Consider the following 23,104-nt stretch of genomic DNA (forward strand, 5'->3'; position numbering starts at 1 on the left):
ACAATGTAACACGATTTTTATTTTCATGAATGGACTTTAGGTTAATGGTAGTGTTAGTACTAACAGGAAAACTTTATCACTCAGAATGTATTCATTCTGAGTTCCAACATCGTGCCTATTTACATAAAGTGTACAGCCCCTTTGTATTGCGGAGTGCATAATATCATTATGTTTTTTTTTACTGGTTATGGTTGCATTTGGCAGATGTTATCATGTCTTTTTTGTGCTCTAGGTGATGAAACTGCTGACAAAAGGCAATAAGGAGAGAACGTGTGAACCCACTGCTGCCAACAAGACTTCTTCCCGTAGCCATGCCCTCCTCCAGGTCAGGTCATGATGGTTGTTCCATTTCGTACAAGGTTTTTCTTCTATTTATGTAAAAGTATATTAGATTACCATGATTTTGGTAGCCATAAAATTTCTTATTGAGATGTAGGATTTATTTTGGAGAAAATTAAAAACAGAGTGCAATGTCATTTTACCCTTACGATTATTTATAAGCCATTAAGGCAATGGAGTATGATCATAGAAAAGCTGGTTTAGTTATAGCATAAGTTGATGAAAAACCTGTAGGAATCAATGTAACTCCTCCGGAAACCTCACCTAAATGATATGGAGCTGTGACATACCTTATTGTGGCAACCAAACTTCACCTTCTCATTGTTATGAAAAGTGGGATCTGTTGAGCTACACTGTATGCAATAATACTTTATTTTTTTATATTTCTAAGTTCTTTAGTTCCACATAAGGAAAAATGAATGTATTTGTTTGTATACTCAACTCTCATTGATTTTGGAGTAGTGACCAATGAAATATCCTTGTCATTTTCACCACCTCCTTAAAACACTGACTTAACAGAAATTGAATTTTCTCTATCTGGAATTTTTTTTTAGTTGTTTAATTGAACACAGTTCGTTTGATTGTTGAATCAGTTTAATCACCTGTTCTCTGTTATCAAATATGATTTTGTTTATTGAAAATGGTCACCAAGTCTCATGATATACCTACTTTTGTACAACAGTTGTATTCAGTTCTCTGAAAGTTTAATCTCAGTGATTTTTTTCTGACATTTAGATAACTTGGAAAGCATAGGTTCTCTGATACAGTGTGTACTTGCAAACTATTCTCGTTTTGAGCATTCCATCATTATCATCCTGAGTACACAGTTTGATTCCCCTTCCCGAGATGTTGACCACACCCTGCATATGCTCCTGCTTACACCTCAATTGTTTATTACATGATTTTTCTTATTTTTCATTAAGACTATCTTTGAAATTTTAATATAGTATAGTTTTTCTTATTGCCTTTAGAGTATTTAATTTTTTGTATGTGTAGTATATGGAAATTTATTTCACAGTTAGTACAAACCCTCAAAATGATGTCTCGTTAGAAGTGTGGCATTATACCAGTAATTGACATTGGAATATTACTCTAGCTTATAACATGAAGGAGGATAACAGTTTCTTAACACTTCTTTTTAAGATTAATTATTGTTTTCTTTGTCTTGAGCTGAACTGAGTGTAGATTGGAACCAAATCTGTTGTAGATTAATTGCTCTTAGTTTCTATAAAGTTCGTAAGTAAACTTGATTGTTTTGATGGGTACCCTCAAGAGATGAGGTGTCTAAACCCTGTGATTACACGTTTATCCATCATCTCTTAGCAGATTTCATGACTTTTCTGTTTAACAGGTGAATGTGCGTAAGTCACTTATAAAGGGAGACGGTGAGGAAGTGAAGAATGGGCGACTTTTCATGGTTGACTTAGCTGGCTCTGAACGTGCCAAACAAACTAAGGTTAGTGAATAGTCATTTTTCACGTTGGTTAAGAAAGTGAATAGTTAGGCTCCTTAATGAGAAGTTTCAGAGTAATATTTAGATATGCTGATGCATATCTTAAAACAATCTTAAAACAATCTTTACACTTTCAGAGTGACATGATATGAAATAGGATGAAAAAATCTTAGAGCATACCAACTTCTTAAAGTTAACAGATTATCATTGTAAGACTGGTCTTTCACTGGTGGAAATATTGTTTCTGTGCTTCATGTACTTCGTAGCTGGGGAACTTTATATTTTCTGTCTTGGATCTAAAATTACAAGGTGGATTAAATAACTGCCATATTTATTGATGTGCTTGAAACCAGTCATTCCAAAGGCATGATTTTTTTCTTACTTATTTGTGGATTATATTCTTTCTTTTTTTTTTGTCTTTTAAACTATTTGCCATTTTCTGTGCCAGCGAGGTAGCGTTAAGAACAGAGGACCGGGCCCCTGAGGGAACATCCTCACCTAGCCCCCTTCCCTGTTCCTTCTTTTGGAAAATTAAAAAAAAAAAAAACGAGAGGGGGAGGATTTCCAGCCCCCCGCTCCCTCCCCTTTTAGTCGCCTTCTACGACACGCAGGGAATACGTGGGAAGTATTCTTTCTCCCCTATCCCCGTGGATTATATAGTGCCAGCACATCCTATGTCTTTAATATTTTGGTTTAAAATCAGTGCAAAGATCTCCACTGCCCAGAGAGCTAAAAGATTGATATATATGTGCTATAAAGTAAATAGATGAACAAGACACAGTGGTAAGAATAGTTATCAATTTATTGACTTTTATGAGTTTAGGTTTTCATATGTGTTGTAGTAATTTATACATTAATTTTTACTTTGTTTAAAGGTATAGGAAATCTAATTTGTAACTAGTATATGTTAAGTGCATTATATTTGAGCAACAGTTTTATTTGTGGTATATAACAGTGGTAGACAGATAAACTTAGCTTTCCAAACCTCAGAATTTTTATTTTGAAATATTGACATTTACAATTACAAGTGTAAGTTGTGAACACATCTTTTTATCATTAAGAAAAAAGTCTAATTAATTACAACAATGACTGATTTTTAAAAGGTCTCATCATAGACAGCTGAAATCCTCAAGTGGAAGGTGACATTATTAGTGTCTGAAATGTGAATCAGTAACATATGCCTTTTTGCTGCTAGCTTTGTTCCAGTACTGTATTTACTGTTTTTGTGTAGTAATTCCATCTTTCAGTTTATGGAACAAGGGAAGATAATAGATTTGAGCTAGACAAAATATGATCAGATCTGGATCTTTGTCACCAGTGTGAAACAGGCAAGCACATTACACTTGAAAGTTGCTGATCTCCTACTGAATGGTAGAAAATTCTGTTGTTTAAAAGGTGTGCTCTCTTTAATGTGCATAATTCCAGCTCAGCTACATTCAGTGATGGACATTCTAGTGATCATTTTTCTTTTCCATCAGAATAAGGGTAAGCAACTGCGTGAAGGAGCTCATATTAACCGCTCCCTTCTGGCCTTGGGCAACTGTATTAATGCTTTAGCTGAAGGACGCGCCAAGTACGTTAACTACAGGGATTCTAAACTAACACGGCTTCTTAAGGTAAAGACAGCAATGTCTACTCTTCTTGTACCTACTTTTTTCTTATTTTCTTAACCTTCTTCTTTTTATCAATACATTAGTATGTATGGTATGAATTAACTTTATCAGTAACAGACATAATTTCACCAGGATGCTCTGTCAGGAAACTGCCGAACAGTAATGGTGGCACATGTCTCTCCATGTCACCTTCACCGTGAAGAGACGCGCAACACTCTCATATATGCTGACAGGGCCAAAAATATTTCAAAACAGGTCAGAATGAGGAAAAACATATTAGATCCTAGAGGTTTGATATGCATACTTTAGTTTCTAAATGATGACTTTGAAAAAAATGACTGTTAAACACTATCATCATGCATGAAAATTTAAAATTTGATTAAATATACTAGAACAAATTATTTATGTACATCAGAACTTTTAAAGTTTATATTACTTTTCTAAAGGGTTTCATGTCACTTTTGTGTCACTTTTAAGTCATTGGGGTTTGTGCTGACTTCCAAATAGGTGTAATTTTTTCTTGGTGCTGCAAATTCCTGATAAACTTGAATAGAAGGACTTTAGATTTTTCCTCTTTGAATATTCACATATTTTACCTGTAGCACTTGTTTCAGCAAAGTATTTCTGTTCAATTCTCATTAGCAAAAGACATTGATTTATTTAGTACTCATTTTCCTTCTGTAACCTTTGTTAGGTTTAATTTGAAACATGTAACATATGCCTGTGTTTGGTTAAGCATTTCATATATATGAGATCCAGCTTATGATGGAAGTCCATCCCCATTTTTTTTTTAATGAGCCCTATTTGATTCTAGGTGCGATCTAATGTGTTGGATGTGTCATACCATGTGTCACAATACCAGACTATCATTAGTGAGCTTAAAGAGGAAATTGAACGACTAAAGGGCAAAATTGCCAGTGAAGATGATGACAAGAACACCTTGGGAATGAATCCACAGGAGTTAGAGGCAGAGCAGCAAAAGAATGCAGAGAAACTTGAAAGACTCAAGAATGACCTTCTTGATATGTTTCGTGAACAGATGTCTTTAAGGTAAATATTGTGATCTGAGGAAGAATGGCAGTTTTTGTTTGACATGAGTTAATGATGAATCATCTCTAAAACATAAAGAATATTTGCATTACATGAAATGTAAGTCATAATTACAATATAAGCACATGTTTTCATCCACACCAGGAGTAAGCTGATGGATATTGACAGTAACATATTAGCATTGTCCATGGAATTTGAAAGGCAAAACCTAGTGGTGACTGAATGGGAGACAGAGAAAGCTAGTCGAGCGAAAATCCGATCAGAACCAGTCAAGGGGCCAGAAGGCGAGGAAATAATTGACATGGACACTGACAAAGAAAAAGGTAATTTGGTCCTTTCAGTTATGCCAACATGAAAAATATTTGTGAAGAAGAGTTACTGGTTTTTAATTAGAACTTCATGATATGCCAGTAAAATTTTTCATGCTGTAGGTGTAATTTGCAAATAGTATGATAGTCTTTTATTGTAAAGTCTAAATTCATGTAGATACGATATTTCTCATTTGCATGTAATGTTATAACAACACCAGACAGTTTGCTTGTATCATAATGAAATTTTACTCTTTTATGCACTAAGCCCTATGGACCAACTGAGAGCACTTTCCTCAAGTTATTTTGAATAATGAAATATCATTTCCCTATCATAGGCAGAGTCTTGTGAACGTCCATCTAGTTTCCCTTCTGTTTCTTCCCCTTTTTCCATTTCATGATGCAATTTCTTGATTCTGGACTGTAACAGGCCTAATTCAGATGCCAGGGATCAGTATATGAATGGTGATGGATTTGAGTGTGCTGCCTTGTTACTTTTGCACTTTGGCATCATGGGTCTGGGCAGATTATTGTCAGGTCATTAAGTCCCTCTGAATGAGCATCAGCTGACCTCATATGCTTTATAATGGTCAAAGCGGGAAAATTCTTATTGATTCACTCATTTCCTCTGGGTAAAATGGTGTTTTAACCCACTGGAAGCAAGTTCTCTCTCAGGTACTCGTATAATAGAGAAATGGATTTTCATATCAAAACCTCCACTTTTCCTTTTTTCTGTAGATGATGACAGTGATGATGATGAGCCAGAGGAAGTAACTCAAGCTTGGGAGGACCTTTTATACCTGCAGAAAGAGCAGCAAAGATACACAGAGATGCGAGAGAAGGTGGAACAGGAGATCATTGAAGTGAAGAAGCAAGCCAAGGAGATGGAGGAGGTATGTTCAGAAGTTAGGTAGCTAGCATAATCTCGTGAATGGTTAAAACAAACTTTTTTAAGAATTAGAACATCAGTTTTGTTTAGTGCAAGTCTCCCAGTTGTCTGGTGTCATTTTATACATTATGGATTTGAATAATCAAAAATGATAATAAGTGTTTATTGTTTGGAGAGAAACACCAGAGGTTGGTATTAGGCTTTAGGTGGTGAAAGGAGGAAGTTGAGAGTAAATGTGAGCAAAAATAAGGTAATGAGGTACTATAGGGGGATGCAACAGAGTGGTGCGAGTGTAAGTGTGAATAGGGAGGACTTGGAGGAAGTGCATTGCTTTAGATACCTGGGAGTGGACATGGCAGTGAAAGGAACCATGGGGGCTGAAGTGCTGAAAGAGGAGGCTTATTTCCTGGATGCATTAAGGAGTGTGTAGAAAGAGAGGTCACTTATGGCAAACATGGGTTACATTTGAAGGTATAGTAGTCCAGACATTGATGTATGGGTGTGAACCTTTGGCTTGAAATGCAAAATAAAAGAGGACCTTGGATATCCTAGATGTTAAATCCCTGAGGACGATATGTGATGTGAAGTAGATTTATCATGCTAGGAATAACAATGTGTAAGAGTGGTGTGATACTAAGTGCAATGTGATTGAGAGTGCTGACCATGGTTTGCCAAAATGCTTTAGACATTTAGAAAGGATAAGTTAAAAAAAAGACTGACTGTCTTACAGAAGAGGAGGCAGCAAGGAGGGAAATAGAAGAATGGAGTAAGGAAGGTATGAGGTTTGCGTGAGAAAGAATTAATTGGACTGATATGACATTCATTTGGGAGGAAGTACATACTGTCATTGGGCTCCATCAGGGCCTATGAAGTGAAGTAGCTTTTGAAGTTTGGCCTTGCAAGCTAGGTTTCATTACATAATATGTAACAGCTAAAGAGTAGATAGTGTAGATGAACTCATTGTTTGTTTGCTCTTCATGCTACCTTGCCAAGGTGGTAGAGACTTTTACATAGAAGGATAAAATTAGGAAGAAATTTTTTCCTTTTTGTTGGGATTTTTGCATTTTCTTTCATTACTTTCAGTATTTCCTAAAATTATATATATTTAAATATGGAAGAATGAGAAGAGTATTTCTTTGTTATCAAATGAATGTTAATCAAGTTAACTACAAATATAAATTTCTGTAAGTATATTGATGATAATTGATATACCCTTATCCTTTGTCCCACTAGCTACTCAGCCTGCTGAATTTTTTCTGTTGCTCAGTTATAGTACTTTTAAAGGTCACTTTCTATCAGGGCTATAGCCTTCCACTCCTGATGTCAGTCTTCATTATGCTTTTCATTCACCTTTCATATGAATTTACTGTTGTATATATAAATACATCATAAAACTCCCTTGCAATCATAGCTTACTATTTACTTAAGCACTCCCATTTCACTATTTTCTGAAGTTCTCCTTATACTGCATGTCAGATGCTATTCTAACAAATAAGTTTGTCTCTTTCAGTGTCAGCTGCAGCACTGTCAGAATAATGTACTATGTTTTTATCTGCCATTAGGTACAGCATTGGCAAGGAACTTTGTGACACTTTCTTTTTACCCAAAAACCAAAACACAGTTCTTGTGTAGTTAAGTGTGCCATCTGTATATTAAATGGAATAACAATCTTGATCTTAAGATATTTCCTCATATGTATGTGTAATAAAGTTTAAGTTGAAGAGAAGAACAGGTCATTTCCATTTTGTGCCAGAAGACCCATATGGCATAGCAAAGACATCTGTGTTGAGACCTTGTAGCTTTGACAGGCAAATTGAAATTTACATGAGGTTAAACTGCATAAAAGAAAACAAAAGGGATTTAGATATTAGAAGAAAAGGTTAACAGAATATATGATGACCATAATAGTGTAGAAGGATATTGAGAGTTATATACAAAACAACCGCTCTGAGAGAGGACGTATTTACTTATGAGTATTTATGACAAGTTTTTGCCAAAATGCAGAGCTAACACATAGTGCTTACCACAGGAAATTCTATGGTTATAAAGAATGAGCCATTTGAGTAACATGTTGACACATGTTATATGCGAGATGGAGAGATTGTATGTTTGTAGGACAGAGACTACATGGGAAGGATAGACTCCAGGTTCCCTGATGGTTCATAATGAAGTTATCTAAAAAAAAGATTTAAATATTGTGGTAGAAGCAGGATAGCAGAGCAGAAGGCACTTTCCTCTCGACCCTCCCTCCAGCTCAACCCCTGATAGGAAAAAGATGAGAAAATGATACTATGTGAGTAGTGGTAAGAAACTGCCTTAAAAATTCTGTAGAACAGTATAGACTGGAAAATGTTGGAGGATAGAAAGAAAGAGAGGGAGTGGGGGGAAAAAGTAAGAAAGAGAAATGATAGGATGATATAGAGATCATATAGTTTTTGTTTGGTTTGGAAATTTTGTAGGTAAATCTAAAGATGGTTCTCCTCTTTTAGAAAATGAGAAACATATAAAGTTTTCCTTGCCTTTTAACATCATTTACTCTTAAAAGTCAGTTTCCTTTAGGTTGTGTATTGGTTGGATTCTGTTATTCATTTACTTAGACTCAGTTCTTCAGGAAAAGTTGTAGAGAACAAAAATTGCCAGCTTTTAGCTGCCTACACCCAATTGGTGGTTACATCACTTTTGTCACATGCAACACTGTAGTCCCATTAACCTGTCTTACATCTATTGTTTTTTCCTAGTGTCTTGTCTTTCCTCACTCCCTTACATTTACTGTCAGTCTGCCCATATTCACATACCTCCTTTTTTTAAGGGCATTCTGACATTTGTCTTACATTATTAGCATTTACACTTGCATTGCAAGAAGAAGACTAATTTTCAAGCAGAATTCTTCACTAAGGTATGGAATAATGCTTATATTGTCTGTGGCAGTAGAACGTGCAGTTATGTACAGTGAGTTGTGTTTGATTAAGATTCTTCATGCACAACCCTGTTTTAAGTGTTGTAAATTGCTTGTTAGCTTTTTATACATCTAAATCCTTCTGACAGTGCTTCTTTCATGTATCTTCATGCAGCTGTTAACAAAGCGTAAAAGATGCAGAAAACGAATGAAATGTTGCCGAAAGCTCCTCAGAAAGTGGCATGAGGTAGGAGACGGTATTTCATGACCATCTGCTAAGGCTATACACTACTAGACATGTTTTATAGTCATCTTAAGAGCCACAAAATAATTATCCATTTGAAAGTTTTCAGCAGAAGACCTTTATGATCATTGAAGAGCCAGTGAAATACCATAAAATACTTGATGTAATTCTGGTTTTGAAGTTTTCAGGATTTCCAAACCTGTTTTATATCTATTCAATATATGTAGTGTCCATATATTGTTTTTGTTTTTATTAGATGGTTACCTCTAAACCCATAGTTCGTAGTGACTGAATATAGTAGCTGATATTTGAAAGGATTGGCTTTGTTTCTAGTTTTTCTGTGCTCAAATAGGTGTAGCCAAGGCATATTCGTTGGTTGAGGATGGGTAACTTTTGGTTTCATTGGTGTCTCATGCCCAGACAACATGTTGGTGGTGCTCTTTCTTAATTCTATGTTGTAAGTCTCCTCCTTTTCTCTGCTGCTTGTAGTTACTTAGCCTGAAGCATTAGTTCCATTTTTAGTTTTTTAGCCTGAAACTTTAGTTCCATTTTCAGTGTATTGTATTTGTTAGACACTGCAATAAGACTTTTTATTTCAAGTGTAACAATCTCTAGATAATATCCCAAGTATTTTGATAATTTTCTTTGGGCATAAACTGCTATTATTTATGTAAGATGCTTTGTTGCATTTATAGATGTTTTAGAGAGATTTTGTCTTTCTTTTTTCACTCTCCTGTCTTGTCTGATACAAACATGCAGTAGCTCAGAGTGGACCGTAGGAAGAGGTTCCACTTCTTTGTTCATTTATGTATCTTTCCGGTCACCAAATGATTCCTGACATGACTGGTGCAAGTAAATGGCCCATAAGAACTTGATGTACATTGAAAGTTTTTAACTGTGACCCATATAGTTAGTATGCCATCTGATTTGGCTGCTGTTCACCTTACCATCTTTATGAGTTTTTGTAGCTTCATACCAATATATTATCTGAAAGTTGTGCTGTGTGTGGATTGTTATTTCGATCATATTCAACATGGCACCAGTGGGAATATGTACTCATCCTCCTTTCCTTATGTTCTTACCATACAAAAGTGTCTTTAGTAGTTTTTCATACTTTGCTCATGTTTGAGGTAATATAGAAACATAATACACATCAAACAACTGTAGGGTCCAGTCCAGTGTATCACATGCATGCATGCATGCACGCCTATATAAGCTATACTTATTTTCATGTACTTATTTTGATTGTTGTTACAGATATGCTATGCCTTAACCTGACAGGTCCATTACACTTTAACCTAGATTTTATATCTCTTTCCAGTTTTCCATATGCTTTTATCAAAGTATTGAGACTTGTCACAGGAATCTAACACAGATTAGGATTTATGTGCAGATAACAACTAGCATTTAGACAAGATGTTTTTATAAGATTTTCATTTTCTCATCAGTCCCTTGTGTCCTGCCCTACATTGGATGAAACATTCCTTCTTAGTATAAGATCGGTTGAACTTTGTGAAGCTTGTTTTGATATCTGTTTGAGTTGAGCACAAAAGCAGCTTACCATTAGAAACAGAGTCTTCAGATGATTGAAGATCCTCAAAGATTTAGGAAAGCAACTAGAATTTCTCATTAGAATCATTAGTTTTGCATTTTCCTTCTTCATTTTGGATGGGTGATATTAGGCATCATCATTCTGTAGATGCACCTGTCCAGGGATCTTCAGGGCTTGCTAAAGCCTCTCCTTCAATAGGTTCACAGAGGATGGTGAGATCAATTTCTTTCATTTCCCGTCAGTTCATCTCTTCCATCATTTCATTTTATGGTGGATGCGTTAAATCATGGTTTGTTTGTTTTTATCCACCAGCTTTGAAATAGGTGAACTTTTGACTCCTGAAAAAGCTATTATAAAGCTGTTCTAGAATTACCAGCTTCATCTTGAGAATGTTTAAAGCACATCCCTTTGTTTTGATACTGTTCCCATATGTACTTAGAATTGTTAAATTGACCTATGACATGTATTATGTGTAGAGTTGATAGCTATTGCATATTTTAGTAAATGAGTTGTGCATTTGTATCAGCTTTTAAATAAGGAATTTTTGAATTATTAATAATACTATTTTGCAGTCGTATGACCAATATGTCATTACCATCCTAGCAAGAATGTTATGACCATTTGAGCTTAGAGATTTTGACCAACGTACTAAAATGTCTCAGCCATTCTTTTAAAAATGTTTTGACCATCTTAGATGAACTACCATAACCATCATTTTGTTTGTAGTATGACTGTTTTATCACCAATTTTCATGACTATCCTAGCTAGAATATGATTATTTTGCAAGGGCATCTTGTCCATCTTGTCCAGGATATCACAACCATCTAAGCAGATCTGTGTCTGTTTCTCCAGGCACTCCCAAAGACAATAACTACTAATGAGCAGAGGGAACTTCTTTCTTTACTCTGCAAGGTCAGTTCTACTATGGTTGTTTTCACCTTAGATTTTTTTTTTCTATTTGTGTGCACTAATTTTGAAAAGAACATGAATTATTAGATTTTTTCAGCATTCATAGGGAAGTGTTTGTAACCATATATCAACACTTTGAGGGCCCAGGCAGGGGCTTACCCATCATCCATGAGGTGAACCTGGGATGTGGTAACCAGTGGTGACCAGCCCATTAATATTTGCAAACAATTGTAATTTGTTATGTTTTTGGTCATTCACTTTTTACATTTATTTGTTCATGATTTTACCAAAGGAAAAATAGGTACATTAACATAACAAGATTATCAGTGTGCTTCCTTTCAAAGATATAAGATAAGAAAGGTATTTCTAAAGCACATTACTTGATGATTATATTCAGGCTGTAGTTAGCTGACATTTACTTTGTGTTTACCATGATTTGACTATTCATCACTTGATGATTATATTCAGGCTGTAGTTAGCTGTCATTTATTTTGTCTTTACCATGATTTGAATATTCTCCATGTTTTTTTTTTTTATTTACCATAGTGCTATAGATAAATCTTCAGATTGAGGCTTTAATGTTTTTATATAGACCATATACTGAATTTAATAACATCATCATAAAATGAATTCTTTCATACATATGCAAAAATGCCATTTTTTGTAAACAAGTTCAATTAGTGTGTTCAGTGTATACTCGTGGGGCGAGAATGAAATGAGTAATGGTGACTGTTACCTCAAGGAATTTTATTTTATACCCCTATGGAAAAACCACAAGTGATATAACATTCTTGCTGGTTTAATCTTAATTATGCTTATGAAGTCTGGCCTACTTTCACCATGTAGTCCTTATGTTTAAGTTCTTTGCCATTCCCCTTCAGTCCATCAGCATTTGTGTACATGATCCTTATTACAAATATTGTATTGCTTGTTTCTCCATTTCCATCAGTTCAGAGAAGAAACTGCTAGTTGTTTCGATACATGCTTATTTTTTGCCTTTTGTACCTTCTATCTGAATTTTGCCATTGATCATATTTTTGTTTCCTCTTCTGTGTACATTGTGATGAATATTTCTCTGTCTTGCCCTCTTGTAGTCCTGCCTTATGAGCACTGCTGTCCTTCATCTTAAGTTTATCTTTTACTAGGTTTACCTTTATTCATGGACAGTATATCTCTGTCTTAGTTATCCTGCTTTTCTCTTTAGTGATACCCTTAATGTAATTAGTCTGTAGTGGGTATATGATTTTCTTTTGTTCTTTTTGAGCTGAGCCCTTCCTGCTTTATCTAATTCATTATTTTTAGAGTCGCATTTCATAACAATATATATTGTTTCAACTTTTCTTATTATTCTATCCAATTTATCTTGTGATTTACTAGTGTGCAACAAAATTTTCTTTAGTGTATCATTGTTCACCCCTGTTTCTTTCAGCCTGTCTCCCGTTCCATCCTTTATCTTTAGATAATCCACTCTAAGTTTTTCATCGCACACAGACTGAAGATTAGTGTAGTACAGATTTTGATATGCTTTGCAAACATGTCTTGGCAATAATTGCATGAAAATATAAGATAGTCTGAGCAATTTTACATTTTACTACATTTATTTCAATTGAATTGATAAGATTTTTTTGATTTTGTATATCAGATATTTCTGTCATACTGGGATTACAATTGAGCCAATATATACATTTTTTCCAGAGTGGTTTAACATCACAGTGAACCACAAAAGAAACCAAAGTTTTATTACTTTATCTCTTGAACATGGCCACCATCATATGATGTTTAATCTTGGATGTTAGGCCACATCATGTTTAAACTTTTTTTTCACGTGAAGGATAATCTTTAGAATGAGCCCATTGTGTAGTGGTTAAATTTCACCCATATTTTTGCTCTTACTTTCATCCTTATCCTCCATAGGTGCATGAGTTGCAGATTGAGAAGGTGGAGATGCAGAGTGATGCATTACTGAAGGAGCATGAGCTGCGTCGGAGAGACCTTGTTATCATGCGGTATGACCGCCAACGCACTCTGTGTGATGAGATCATCACTCGCCAACGAGAAATGATTGAAGGTTAGACTCTTGGTAGTGCATTTTCTTGTTCTGATGGTACCTCCAACTGATGTATTTTTATTAAGGATAGGCAGTTATGGATGTCTTTGTGCCATTCTATAGGATTGATTTTAGGCCATAAAATGATGAGAATTGCTTTGATGATTTACTGAGGCATATATAAAGCAATGAGATATCATTGTAAATTCAAATGTAGAGTTTTATAATAGTTTCAGTAATCTTGCCATGCAAGCTGCACGTAGCTATCTTTCAGAGGCCATTTATATTTCTAGGGAAACATTCATGTGCAAAGAAAGGAAAAATTGGTTTCTCCAGTAGGCAGCACTTGTGTGTATCTAAACATTTTATCAAATGCATGAAATTGTATTGAGAACCATAAATATTGAAAAGAACTCATGTAGTTGAGAAAGCTAGACATGAATTATTAGCACTCATGTGTTTATGATAAGGAAAAGGAATGATAATCATTCTCATTTCTCTGACACCTGTTCCCACCTGGAACTTTCTTAAGGGGCTGGCCACAGCAATAGAGTCTCCATAACTAGGGATCCTTAGTGCTGCTTCATATCCTATAGTATCTTACCTTTAACAGGCCACTGGCAGAGGGCAACTCTAATGCAGTGCTTGCAGAGGCTCCTACCTAATGCTATTTCCTACTTCCTCTACCTAATGTTTCTACCTAATGCTCCTTCCTGTATGTTCTTACCTACTTCTACTATCTATTTCTCCTACCATTTTGCTAAAAGGCAGGGCAAGCATTAGTGTTCAATGTAGGAAAATCTAGAGTTATGAAGAATGGGCTGTGTGAGTTTAGTGTTGTCACGTGTTATGTATGGCAAGGAAAGATTGTATATTTGTGGACAGAGTGCCAGTAGTTCACATACTTAATTTTGTAAGCACACAGTGTTTGTGGTTGCTACGCAGCCAGTGATTGTTGTGAGTGATCCATTTTAAGTAGTTTGCAGTTCTATTATATTTTCTTTGGAGAAGATGGAAGACCAGGCAGGTGAAGCATAGTGTAGAGTGGAGGAGATGAATTGTGTGTAAAAAGAATGTTAAGTAGCTCTTTTTTTTGTCCAACTCTGAGGATAGGGGAGAAAGAATACTTCCCATGTATTCCCTGCTTGTCGTAAAAGGTGACTAAAAGGAGAAGGGAGCGGGGGCTGGAAATCTTCCCCTCCAGTTTTTACTTTTCCAGAAGAAGGAACAGAAGGGGCACCAAGTGAGGATTTTCCCTCTAAGGCTCAGTCCTTTGTTCTTAATGCTACCTTGCTAACATGGGAAGTGGCAAATATTTATGAAAGAAAAAAAGATATTTTTTTTTTTTTTTTTTTTTATACTTTGTCGCTGTCTCCCGCGACAATACATATATATGTATATATATGTATTTGTATATATATATTTTTTTCATACTTATTCGCCATTTCCTGCGTTAGTGGTGTTAGCGTTAAGAACAAAGGACTGAGCCTTATAGGGAAAATCCTCACTTGGCCCCCTTTTCTGTCTCTTCTTTTAGAAAAGTACAAAGTGGAGGGAGGCAAGTTGCTAGAAGCAGTGAAAAGTTTTTATTGAGGTTGTAAGGCATGTGTACAAGTAGGAAGAGAGGAAAGTGATTGGTTCCCAGTGAATGTCAGTTTGTGGTAAGGGTGCGTGATGTCTCTGTGGTTGTTTAATTTGTTTATGGATGGGGCTGTTAGGGAGGTGAATGCAAGAGTTTGGAGAGAGGGGCAAGTATTCAGCCTGTTGTGGATGAGAGGGCTTGGGAAGTGAGTCAGTTGTTGTTCGCTGATGATACAGCGCTGGTGGCTGATTCGGGTGAGACACTACAGAAACTGATGACTGAGTTTGGTAAAGTGTGTGAAAGAAGAAAGCTGAGAGTAAATGTGAATAAGAGCAAGGTTATTAGGTACATTAGGGTTCAGGGTCAAGTCAATTGGGAGGTAAGTATGAGTGGAGAAACACTGGAGGAAGTGAAGTGTTTTAGATATCTGGCAGTGGATTTAGCAGCGAATGAAACTATGGAAGCGGAAGTGAGTCACAGGATCGGGGAGGGGACAAAGGTTCTGGGCACATTGAAGAATGTGTAGAAGGCTAGAACATTATCTCGGGAAGCAAAAATGGGTATGTTTGAAGGAATAGTGGTTCCAACAATGTTATACAGTTGTGAGCGTGGGCTATAGATAGGGTTGTGTGGAGGAGGGTAGATGTGTTGGAAATGAGACATATACATAATATATATATATGGGGTTATTGGATTTTCAGACTATTCCAGCATGTGGTTACACTTTGAGAGAAATATCACCTTTGGCATGGTTGTGTAATGGCCTGTGGATGAAAAGGATTATTGTGTTGTCAAGGGACTTTTCACTTTAGAGAAGTCCACCATTTCCTACTTACTCCAAAGAATTCCATAATTTCCTAGTTCCTGACTAGAGCATTATCTTAAAATAGCAGGAATTCCACAAAATGGTTCCTGGGGTGATATGATTAGAAGAAAATATATATGCTGTAAAGTATACTCTGTATGTATATGTTATGTACGTATATAAATTGGTTTGTCTCCCCTCTAGCCATGCATGATGGTGCAGGTAAGTGTGGTGTAGCTTGCAGCTTTGAATGATGGGTAAGAGCAGGTGTTTTGTGTGGTCACTGGTTAGCTAGAGCACCTATCTGCTTTCACAAGCAGTATTGATTTATCTACATTTTTTCCATTCACTTTTGGTATAGGGTTTTTGATTATTCCATGTTCATGTCTTGGTGATGAGACTGTTTAGAAGATATATTTTAGGATGCTTTCACTGTCGACACCTCAAACTCATATGAATTAACCTTATTTTATTAACTCATTGTTAAAATTTATGAGATTGTTAATCATCACCAGAACTGACATTGTTGACTTATATAAGTGAATGCCCCTGCTTACAAAAACAGATATACGTAAAAGGGTTTTCAGAATTGTTGTTTTTCTTGTAGTGATGTGTTTTTGAAGAATTTTTTCTCTACTTACTGTTGTGTCCAACACTTGTGTCAAATTCTGAATGCAGAAGGTGGCCTAATTATTGCAAATAAAATCTTATGAATCTGATTTATTTTCTAAGCTATGCAATGTGATAAGGATAATTCACTTTGGTTTATCCTATTTCTTTTGAAAAATCCCCTCAGAGATGTAAACTTTGTTCTGCATGATACTGACATTATTAATCTCTTTGGAGGATAAAGCTTGCATGTACTCTTCATGATTCTTAAATTCACGGTTTATTGCTGTTTTAATTTCTTTGTAATCCTTTGTATATTGGCTGTCAACCACATAACACAAATGAACATGTTTGCATTTACAGTCATAACATCAAAGTACTGTTGTTATGTGATTGTATTAAAAGATAATTTCATATCAGGAAGCATTTGTTGTTTATCTAGTTGATTTTCTGAGTTTCTTTTTGTAATTATGTGATGAAACACAAGTTACATTTTTAAGAAAATGTATGTTATGAAGCTCAAAAAAACATTTCCCTTTTGTAGGCAGAGTCTTATCAGCAAATGAGAGGGTACATGTTTAAAAGTGCCGTTTACTCCAAAAAATGTGAATCCATAAGGATTCTCTCTTCCTTTAAAACCTTTATCATTCTCCTTTGTGATCTCTCCTGTAAGTTTCAGGAATTTTCCAATGAAATACATGGGTCAGGACTCTCCCTACCCTCATGATTCTGGTGAGAAGGCATCAGCCTTTGTTCACCGTGCACAAATGATCCAATTGGTGATCATAATAGCTAGCTCATTAAACAGGCTCATCCTCAGCCAATCTTTAACTGGTACCAGGCTGATGTCATTGGTCCACCCCCTACCAGCTTCTCAGAGCTGCAATTTCTCTAGGATTGTGCATGGCCAGACATGCTGTGTGCTGCTGCTGTTGCAGCTGGGTTTTTCATGGCTCAGGCTTCCTTCTCTTTTATATTATTTACTGTTTGTTTATTTTGATATTGTACTTATTCTTACTTCCTGCCCCAGGCGTCCCCTCTATCCTTATGAGGCTCCTGTAGCACTCAGGAGGCTGGCCACATCCACTGGTTAGGACTACAGATCATAAAGTGTTGGGTTATGTTGAAATGTTTTTTGTGTTATTGTAGGGATGGATGATGTCCTGTGCATAAGTGGGAGATTGTGACTTGTCTTTGTCTGGGGAGTGTTGATTCTGATGGGTGGATGTCTGGTGGGTTGGAGTTTAGAACTGAGTTGGGAGGTCAGTTGCTTAGTACTTGTTGGATTATTTCAGTGTGTATATGTTTACCAGTGTTACTTTCATTGGGGGTGGGAGAGATCTATGAGTAGAGGTTACTGAGGTGTAAGGCAGTGGTAAGCTTTTTATTTGTAATCAGTGATCAGTGGTTAGTCATAGAGCAGTTTGGTTGAGAGGGAGGTTTAGTGGTGTTGCATGGAATTGAGTGCAAAGCATGTTAAGGTAAGACTCTTTTGGAAGGATCTTTGTTTCATTGTGAAGGTGTTTAGTGTTCATGGTTCCTAGGGAGCCTATGATTATTTTGAATGGACTATTTTGTGTAGTTTGCAGCTATGTTGTGTTTGCTTTTGAGAAGATGGAAGACAAGGCAGGTGAGTCAAAGTTTAAAGTGAATGGATGAATTGTTTGTATAGAATGTTTGGAAGACAACGGAGGTCAGTCATAGTTTACAGTGAACAGATGAATTATTTGTATAGAATGTCGAGAGATTCTTTTTCTTGTCCAAATTTGGTGCCAATTAGTGTTCTAAGGGAATTTAGTTTGATTGTTGCTTTGTGTTGTCATTGGTTTGGGGAGTGAATGTCATTTATGTTGTATTTAATGCCTTGAATGTTAGTTGTTTTGCTCAATGGGAGAGACTGTCCATTCAAAGTGACTGAAGGGTGTGAGCTGGATTCATGTCTTTTTTTCATGCCATTTTTTCAGTTGTGTAATGTAGTGTTGCATGTTTGATGTTGCTGCTATGGTGTAAGGGTGTTTTGATTTATACTTATGTATGTTCACTATTCTTGTTCACAGCACTGGGTGCTCCCTGCTCCCCAGCTATACACTAACCTACCACATTTTCCACTCTTACATTTGAATCATACTTTATCCCTTGCTTTGGGATGACACCCTCACTCAGTTCCTCACAAATTGTTTGCCTCTTTTCCTTCATCTTTTGTCCAGGTGCATAAGCTTTGATAATCACCCACCTCTCATGATACGCTTCCATTTTTAACCACATCCGTCTGGGTCTTGCTTCATTTTACACATTTCTACAAATCCACCCTCTGCAAATGTGCTACACCATCCTTAGCTCTTGCCCATACATTAACTTCTGACTTTGTCCCTCAGACATTCCCAAACCATTCATCTCCCTTCCTCTTCAGTGTTAGAACATCTAGGTCCCTTTCCTCAAATATATCACCTATCTCTCCCTTCTTCTCATCTGGGTTACATTCATGTTAATTCACCATTCAAGACATAAGATATAACCTTGGGGATGATGAAGCATAGCACTCTGAAAGCAGAGCATTGTAGCCAGCTCACTTTGTGTATGTTACCAAACAAACTGATAAAGATTTGCATTGAGGCATAGTAAGGTGCCTGTGCCATTAAGGTATGGTCCATTACTAGTGGTTGAATGTTTTGACATCAGACTAGTCGTCTCATTACTGTAAGTTTAACTGTCATGAATGTATTGTTACCCATTTCGAGACTGTAAAGTAACCAAAGGCATCATTCATATGACTAACAGGAATTTTTGACGGGAAAATTTCACTGTGGAATGAAAATGAGGAAATCTCATTATGATATGGATAGAACATTTTTTTATTATGTAGATGAAGACTGATTGATAAAGTTGGGGTTTACACAGATAATTTTCATCACCTATTGCGATGAAAGTGTTGAATTGTTCTTTTGTTATTTTTTAAGTATTTCTTTGTAAGCATATCACATCTCCAGTCTTTTGCATATGTAAGCATGACTGTAAATGTATGTCATATGTATGTGGAGTGTCTAGAATGTTGGTTACATCCCACACAGAGATGAATCATACCATGCCACCAGAACTACAAGAGCTCTACACCCTTTACCAGATGGAAACTCAGTATTCCAGCAGTGACAGAGATGGAAGGAGTTTCAACAACATCAACCATGCACTTAGGGTAGGTGTGAGGTTTAATGGTGTTAGAAAAGTTGAGTGCGTTCTGTATTTTCTTCCTAGTAATACAATAGTTACATGATAGAGACATTGATATTAATGAGTTGGGGACAGGGAACTCCTTCCTTTGCTTTTCCCATACCTTGTCCCATTTGTCTTAGAAATACCCATTAAATGTGTTTTATTTTACCCCCTACTTTTAGAAAATGACTGATTTGTGTTGGATGCAGCTGTTTTGATATTGTGATGTTGTACTTAAATGTATTTCTGTACTTATTAGTAAAGTTTCAAAATGTCAGTTGTATTTCTTGTTAAAGTATACTAAAATTACAATCTGGTGATCACAGCCTGAACATGTAGGAGGGTGTAAGGCATGCACAGGATAAAGTGAATTGGAATGCTGTGTTCTATAGGCATAGATGTGCTGTCACTGGATTGAAATAGGGCATGTGAAGCAGCTGGGGTACATACCACCATAGAAAGGTCTGTGGGGTCTAGTTGTGTACAGGGATCTGTGGATCTGGTGCATGATACATGACAGGTAGAGAATTGATGTGAGGAATGCAGACATTCTTCATATTTTCTTAGAATTACCTTGCTAATGTGGGAAACAGCAATCAAGTATGAAAAAAAATTTATGTAGTGCTGATTCCTTGATTATGGTATTTGGTTGCCCATGTTATCTTGCATAACATTATTAGAAAATAAGAGGTAGAAAGAATGAATTCTAAAACTTGATGATGGCAACATTTTCCACTGGTGTTTATGTTGTTGGTGAGGCAGCGTCTTTCCCATAAATTTCTTAAGGAAAATTTACTTATGATCGATTTTTCTCACTCTATGAAAGTAGTAGTAGTGTTATAGAAAAAATCATCACACAGGTGGAGAGTAAACTCAGTGATGATGTTAGATGGTTAACAATCATTGCTTCTGAAGTATTTCATTCTTTTTCTCTTTCCACAGTCTCCATCAGTTTTGTCGATCAAGGGAACATCTTTTGAGAAGCTTCCACCAATTGGGAGCAAGTAAGTAATACCTTAATGAAATTATAACCTTCATGTGAGAAATTTTGGTAAGTTCTAAAACTTAGCTTTGATACAGCTATAAAAAAGGAAATCTTTTAGACTAATCTTCAAAGGTAAATTCAGAAATATTGGTTTTGAAATGGGGTATTATTTTCCCAGTTGTAAGTGTTAGATTGTAGGTAGCACACTACAAGGGAATTACTACTGTCCTAGCTTATGTTGTTAAAGTTGTTCCTTGAATTGTCTTATGCCCTGTGTGTTGAGATTGCTGGTCTTACTTTATGTCTCATTAAAACAGAACTACTTGGATAGCCATCATATCTTCTGCCAAAACCAGCCATACACCTATCTTCTTACTTTTTTTCCTGAAATTTATCTATGGTGGACTTGAACATTCCTACCCATTATGGCACAACACTTATTGATTGTGTGCCCTTTCATTTGATATCATAACATATAATCTAAAAACACTTATCTCCCCTTACTTTGGCAAAATGTAAAGATTGAATGACATCTCTACTCAGACTTTGAAGGAATGTCCCTCTGAAATTGCCCCTTGTATTTCCGTGTTTTACTCCTGAAACTCCAGGTCAGTTCACGCATCAGTTATATTACAGTAACATGGCAAACCAGAACTGGAATAACTCTCCCTCATTTGACTCTCATTCAGTTTTCTTCATCACCTGCAATCATTACAGAACTATTATTCATGAGATGAAGCACTCCTTTATTTTTTTTCCAAAAGTTTCTTTAACAGCTTCTGATGCTCCTTTCCTTTTTCCTTTATTTTTCTGTACTGGTAGTACTGTAGACGTTCATTTCTTTCTATTCAAATTTCACTTTAGGGGGACTTCAGCATTCTTACCTCTTGATGCAAATATTATTAATCTTCTGCTTCTTCTTATGACTTATTTTCATGCAGTCTGAAAAGCACTTTTCTCCTTGGACAAAAGCACTGCATACAGACTGGAGCTTGTTTTGAAGGAGCATGCCACTTGATTTGCCCCTGTACATGATTATTTGCTTCACTCTTACCTAAACACCAAAACTTTTCAACTTGTGAAGACCTACATTGTTACAGCCCATCCCAAAGAAGGATGACTGTTTTAACCCTTTAACTAATGTTCTCTTGCATTTACCTCTGTCATTCTGAAGTTGTTGATCTCATTTCCATTTTTCTTCAATATATTGTATCTCACGGTGATTGATTTTGAATACCTGGTGAGGGAAGATGTTAAAAGAGGTATCAGAGGGGGCACAGATTCCGGCAGGAAAGAGAATTGTGGCAACTATTTACAGATGATCAAGTTCTGTGAGAATATGAATTGAGAGGGAAAATTCTGTAACAAATATAGTAGATACATTAACTAAAGATCACAGCAATAGTACTAAATAATCAGCAACTGAAAGGTTGAATGTGTGTATTACCACTGATGCACATTAGATGCAAAATCTGCAGTAAGGTTCACATAAAAAAAAGATTATGTTTGTAATTCATAATTTCAAGAGAAATGTACAACTCTCACTGGATATTACAGAGAACCAGAAAAACTGTTTGACAGGCCTCAACGACGGCACAGCCTTGGAGATGTTCACCGTCCTGAGAGTGTCCTGAGTCTTCGTAGCCCAACTAGGTGAGCCTTTTATCTTGACTCCCTTGCTGTACATCCTTATCTTCTTCATATTTACCAGTCTACCATAAGTAATACCCAGGCTTTCTTAGAGTTGAATGGATAACTGATGACAGGTGTTGAACAGAATCTTTGAATGGTGTGAGGCACAGACAGCTTGCATTAGGATAGAAAGTATGAGAAATGTGTTTTATGCAAATCAGTTAACAGGTAAAAAGAGGGTCTAGGAGAATGATGTTGTACAGTCTTCAGTAGGAGATACAAAGTGGATGAAAGATTATAAGTACATTGGCTAGATGATAGAACTCTTAGAATACCTGGACTGGCTAGTGTACCACATGTTAGAATCACCCCTGAGCCATATTTTTATAAACATGTGAATCATATAAGAATGGTGGGATTAGCAAGAATAGGATTGGTATCTTACATGACTCCAATAATCACAATTTTGTTGATTTTTGAAATAATTTTGTGTAGATGATGTGCAGCAGTAATGTACAATAACAGAATTATAACATTTTCATCATATTTCATGCAAGTTGGTAAGCCCATAGATTTAAAGTGGGAGACCAAATTGGAGGTAGAAGGATGGAGTGAAAAAGATTTTGAGCGATCAGGGCCTGAACATACAGGAGGGTGAAAGGCGTGCAAGGAATAGAGTGAATTGGAACAATGTAGTATACTGGGGTCGATGTGCTGTCAGTTGATTGAACCAGGGCACGTGAAGCGTCTAGGATAAACCATGGAAAGTTTTGTGGGGCCTGGATGTGGAAGGGGAGCTGTGGTTTTGGTGCATTACACATGACAGCTAGAGACTGAGTGTGAATGAATGTGACCTTTGTTGTCTTTTCCTAGCGCTACCGCGAGGGGAGAGGGGTGCCATTTCATGTGTAGCAGGGTGGCGATGAGAATGGATGAAGGCAGCAAGTGTGGATGTGTACATGTGTATATATGTATATGTCTGTG

The 23,104-nt window shown here is 36.3% G+C and overlaps 1 protein-coding gene across 7 annotated transcripts in view; it reads left to right on the top strand.

Annotated features, from left to right (window-relative positions):
• The window catches only part of LOC139760855 (kinesin-like protein KIF19), a 71,234-nt gene that overhangs the window by 36,390 nt on the left and 11,740 nt on the right, over positions 1-23,104 (top strand). For 4 of the 7 annotated variants that reach the window (XM_071684568.1, XM_071684564.1, XM_071684561.1 and 1 more), the window contains exons 6-19: positions 233-325; positions 1,691-1,795; positions 3,271-3,408; positions 3,538-3,660; positions 4,220-4,455; positions 4,600-4,778; positions 5,502-5,656; positions 8,724-8,795; positions 11,197-11,256; positions 13,168-13,321; positions 15,892-15,909; positions 19,365-19,486; positions 20,446-20,507; positions 22,046-22,141. In XM_071684568.1, coding sequence (XP_071540669.1) covers positions 233-325; positions 1,691-1,795; positions 3,271-3,408; positions 3,538-3,660; positions 4,220-4,455; positions 4,600-4,778; positions 5,502-5,656; positions 8,724-8,795; positions 11,197-11,256; positions 13,168-13,321; positions 15,892-15,909; positions 19,365-19,486; positions 20,446-20,507; positions 22,046-22,141 — 1,613 coding nt within the window. The remainder of the gene's footprint in view (positions 1-232; positions 326-1,690; positions 1,796-3,270; positions 3,409-3,537; positions 3,661-4,219; positions 4,456-4,599; positions 4,779-5,501; positions 5,657-8,723; positions 8,796-11,196; positions 11,257-13,167; positions 13,322-15,891; positions 15,910-19,364; positions 19,487-20,445; positions 20,508-22,045; positions 22,142-23,104) is intronic. The other 3 variants (XM_071684562.1, XM_071684563.1, XM_071684565.1) reach the window with 3 other exon arrangements.

The sequence above is a fragment of the Panulirus ornatus genome, chromosome 38 (genome assembly GCF_036320965.1).
Source record: "Panulirus ornatus isolate Po-2019 chromosome 38, ASM3632096v1, whole genome shotgun sequence".
Taxonomy (NCBI): Eukaryota; Metazoa; Arthropoda; class Malacostraca; order Decapoda; family Palinuridae; genus Panulirus; species Panulirus ornatus.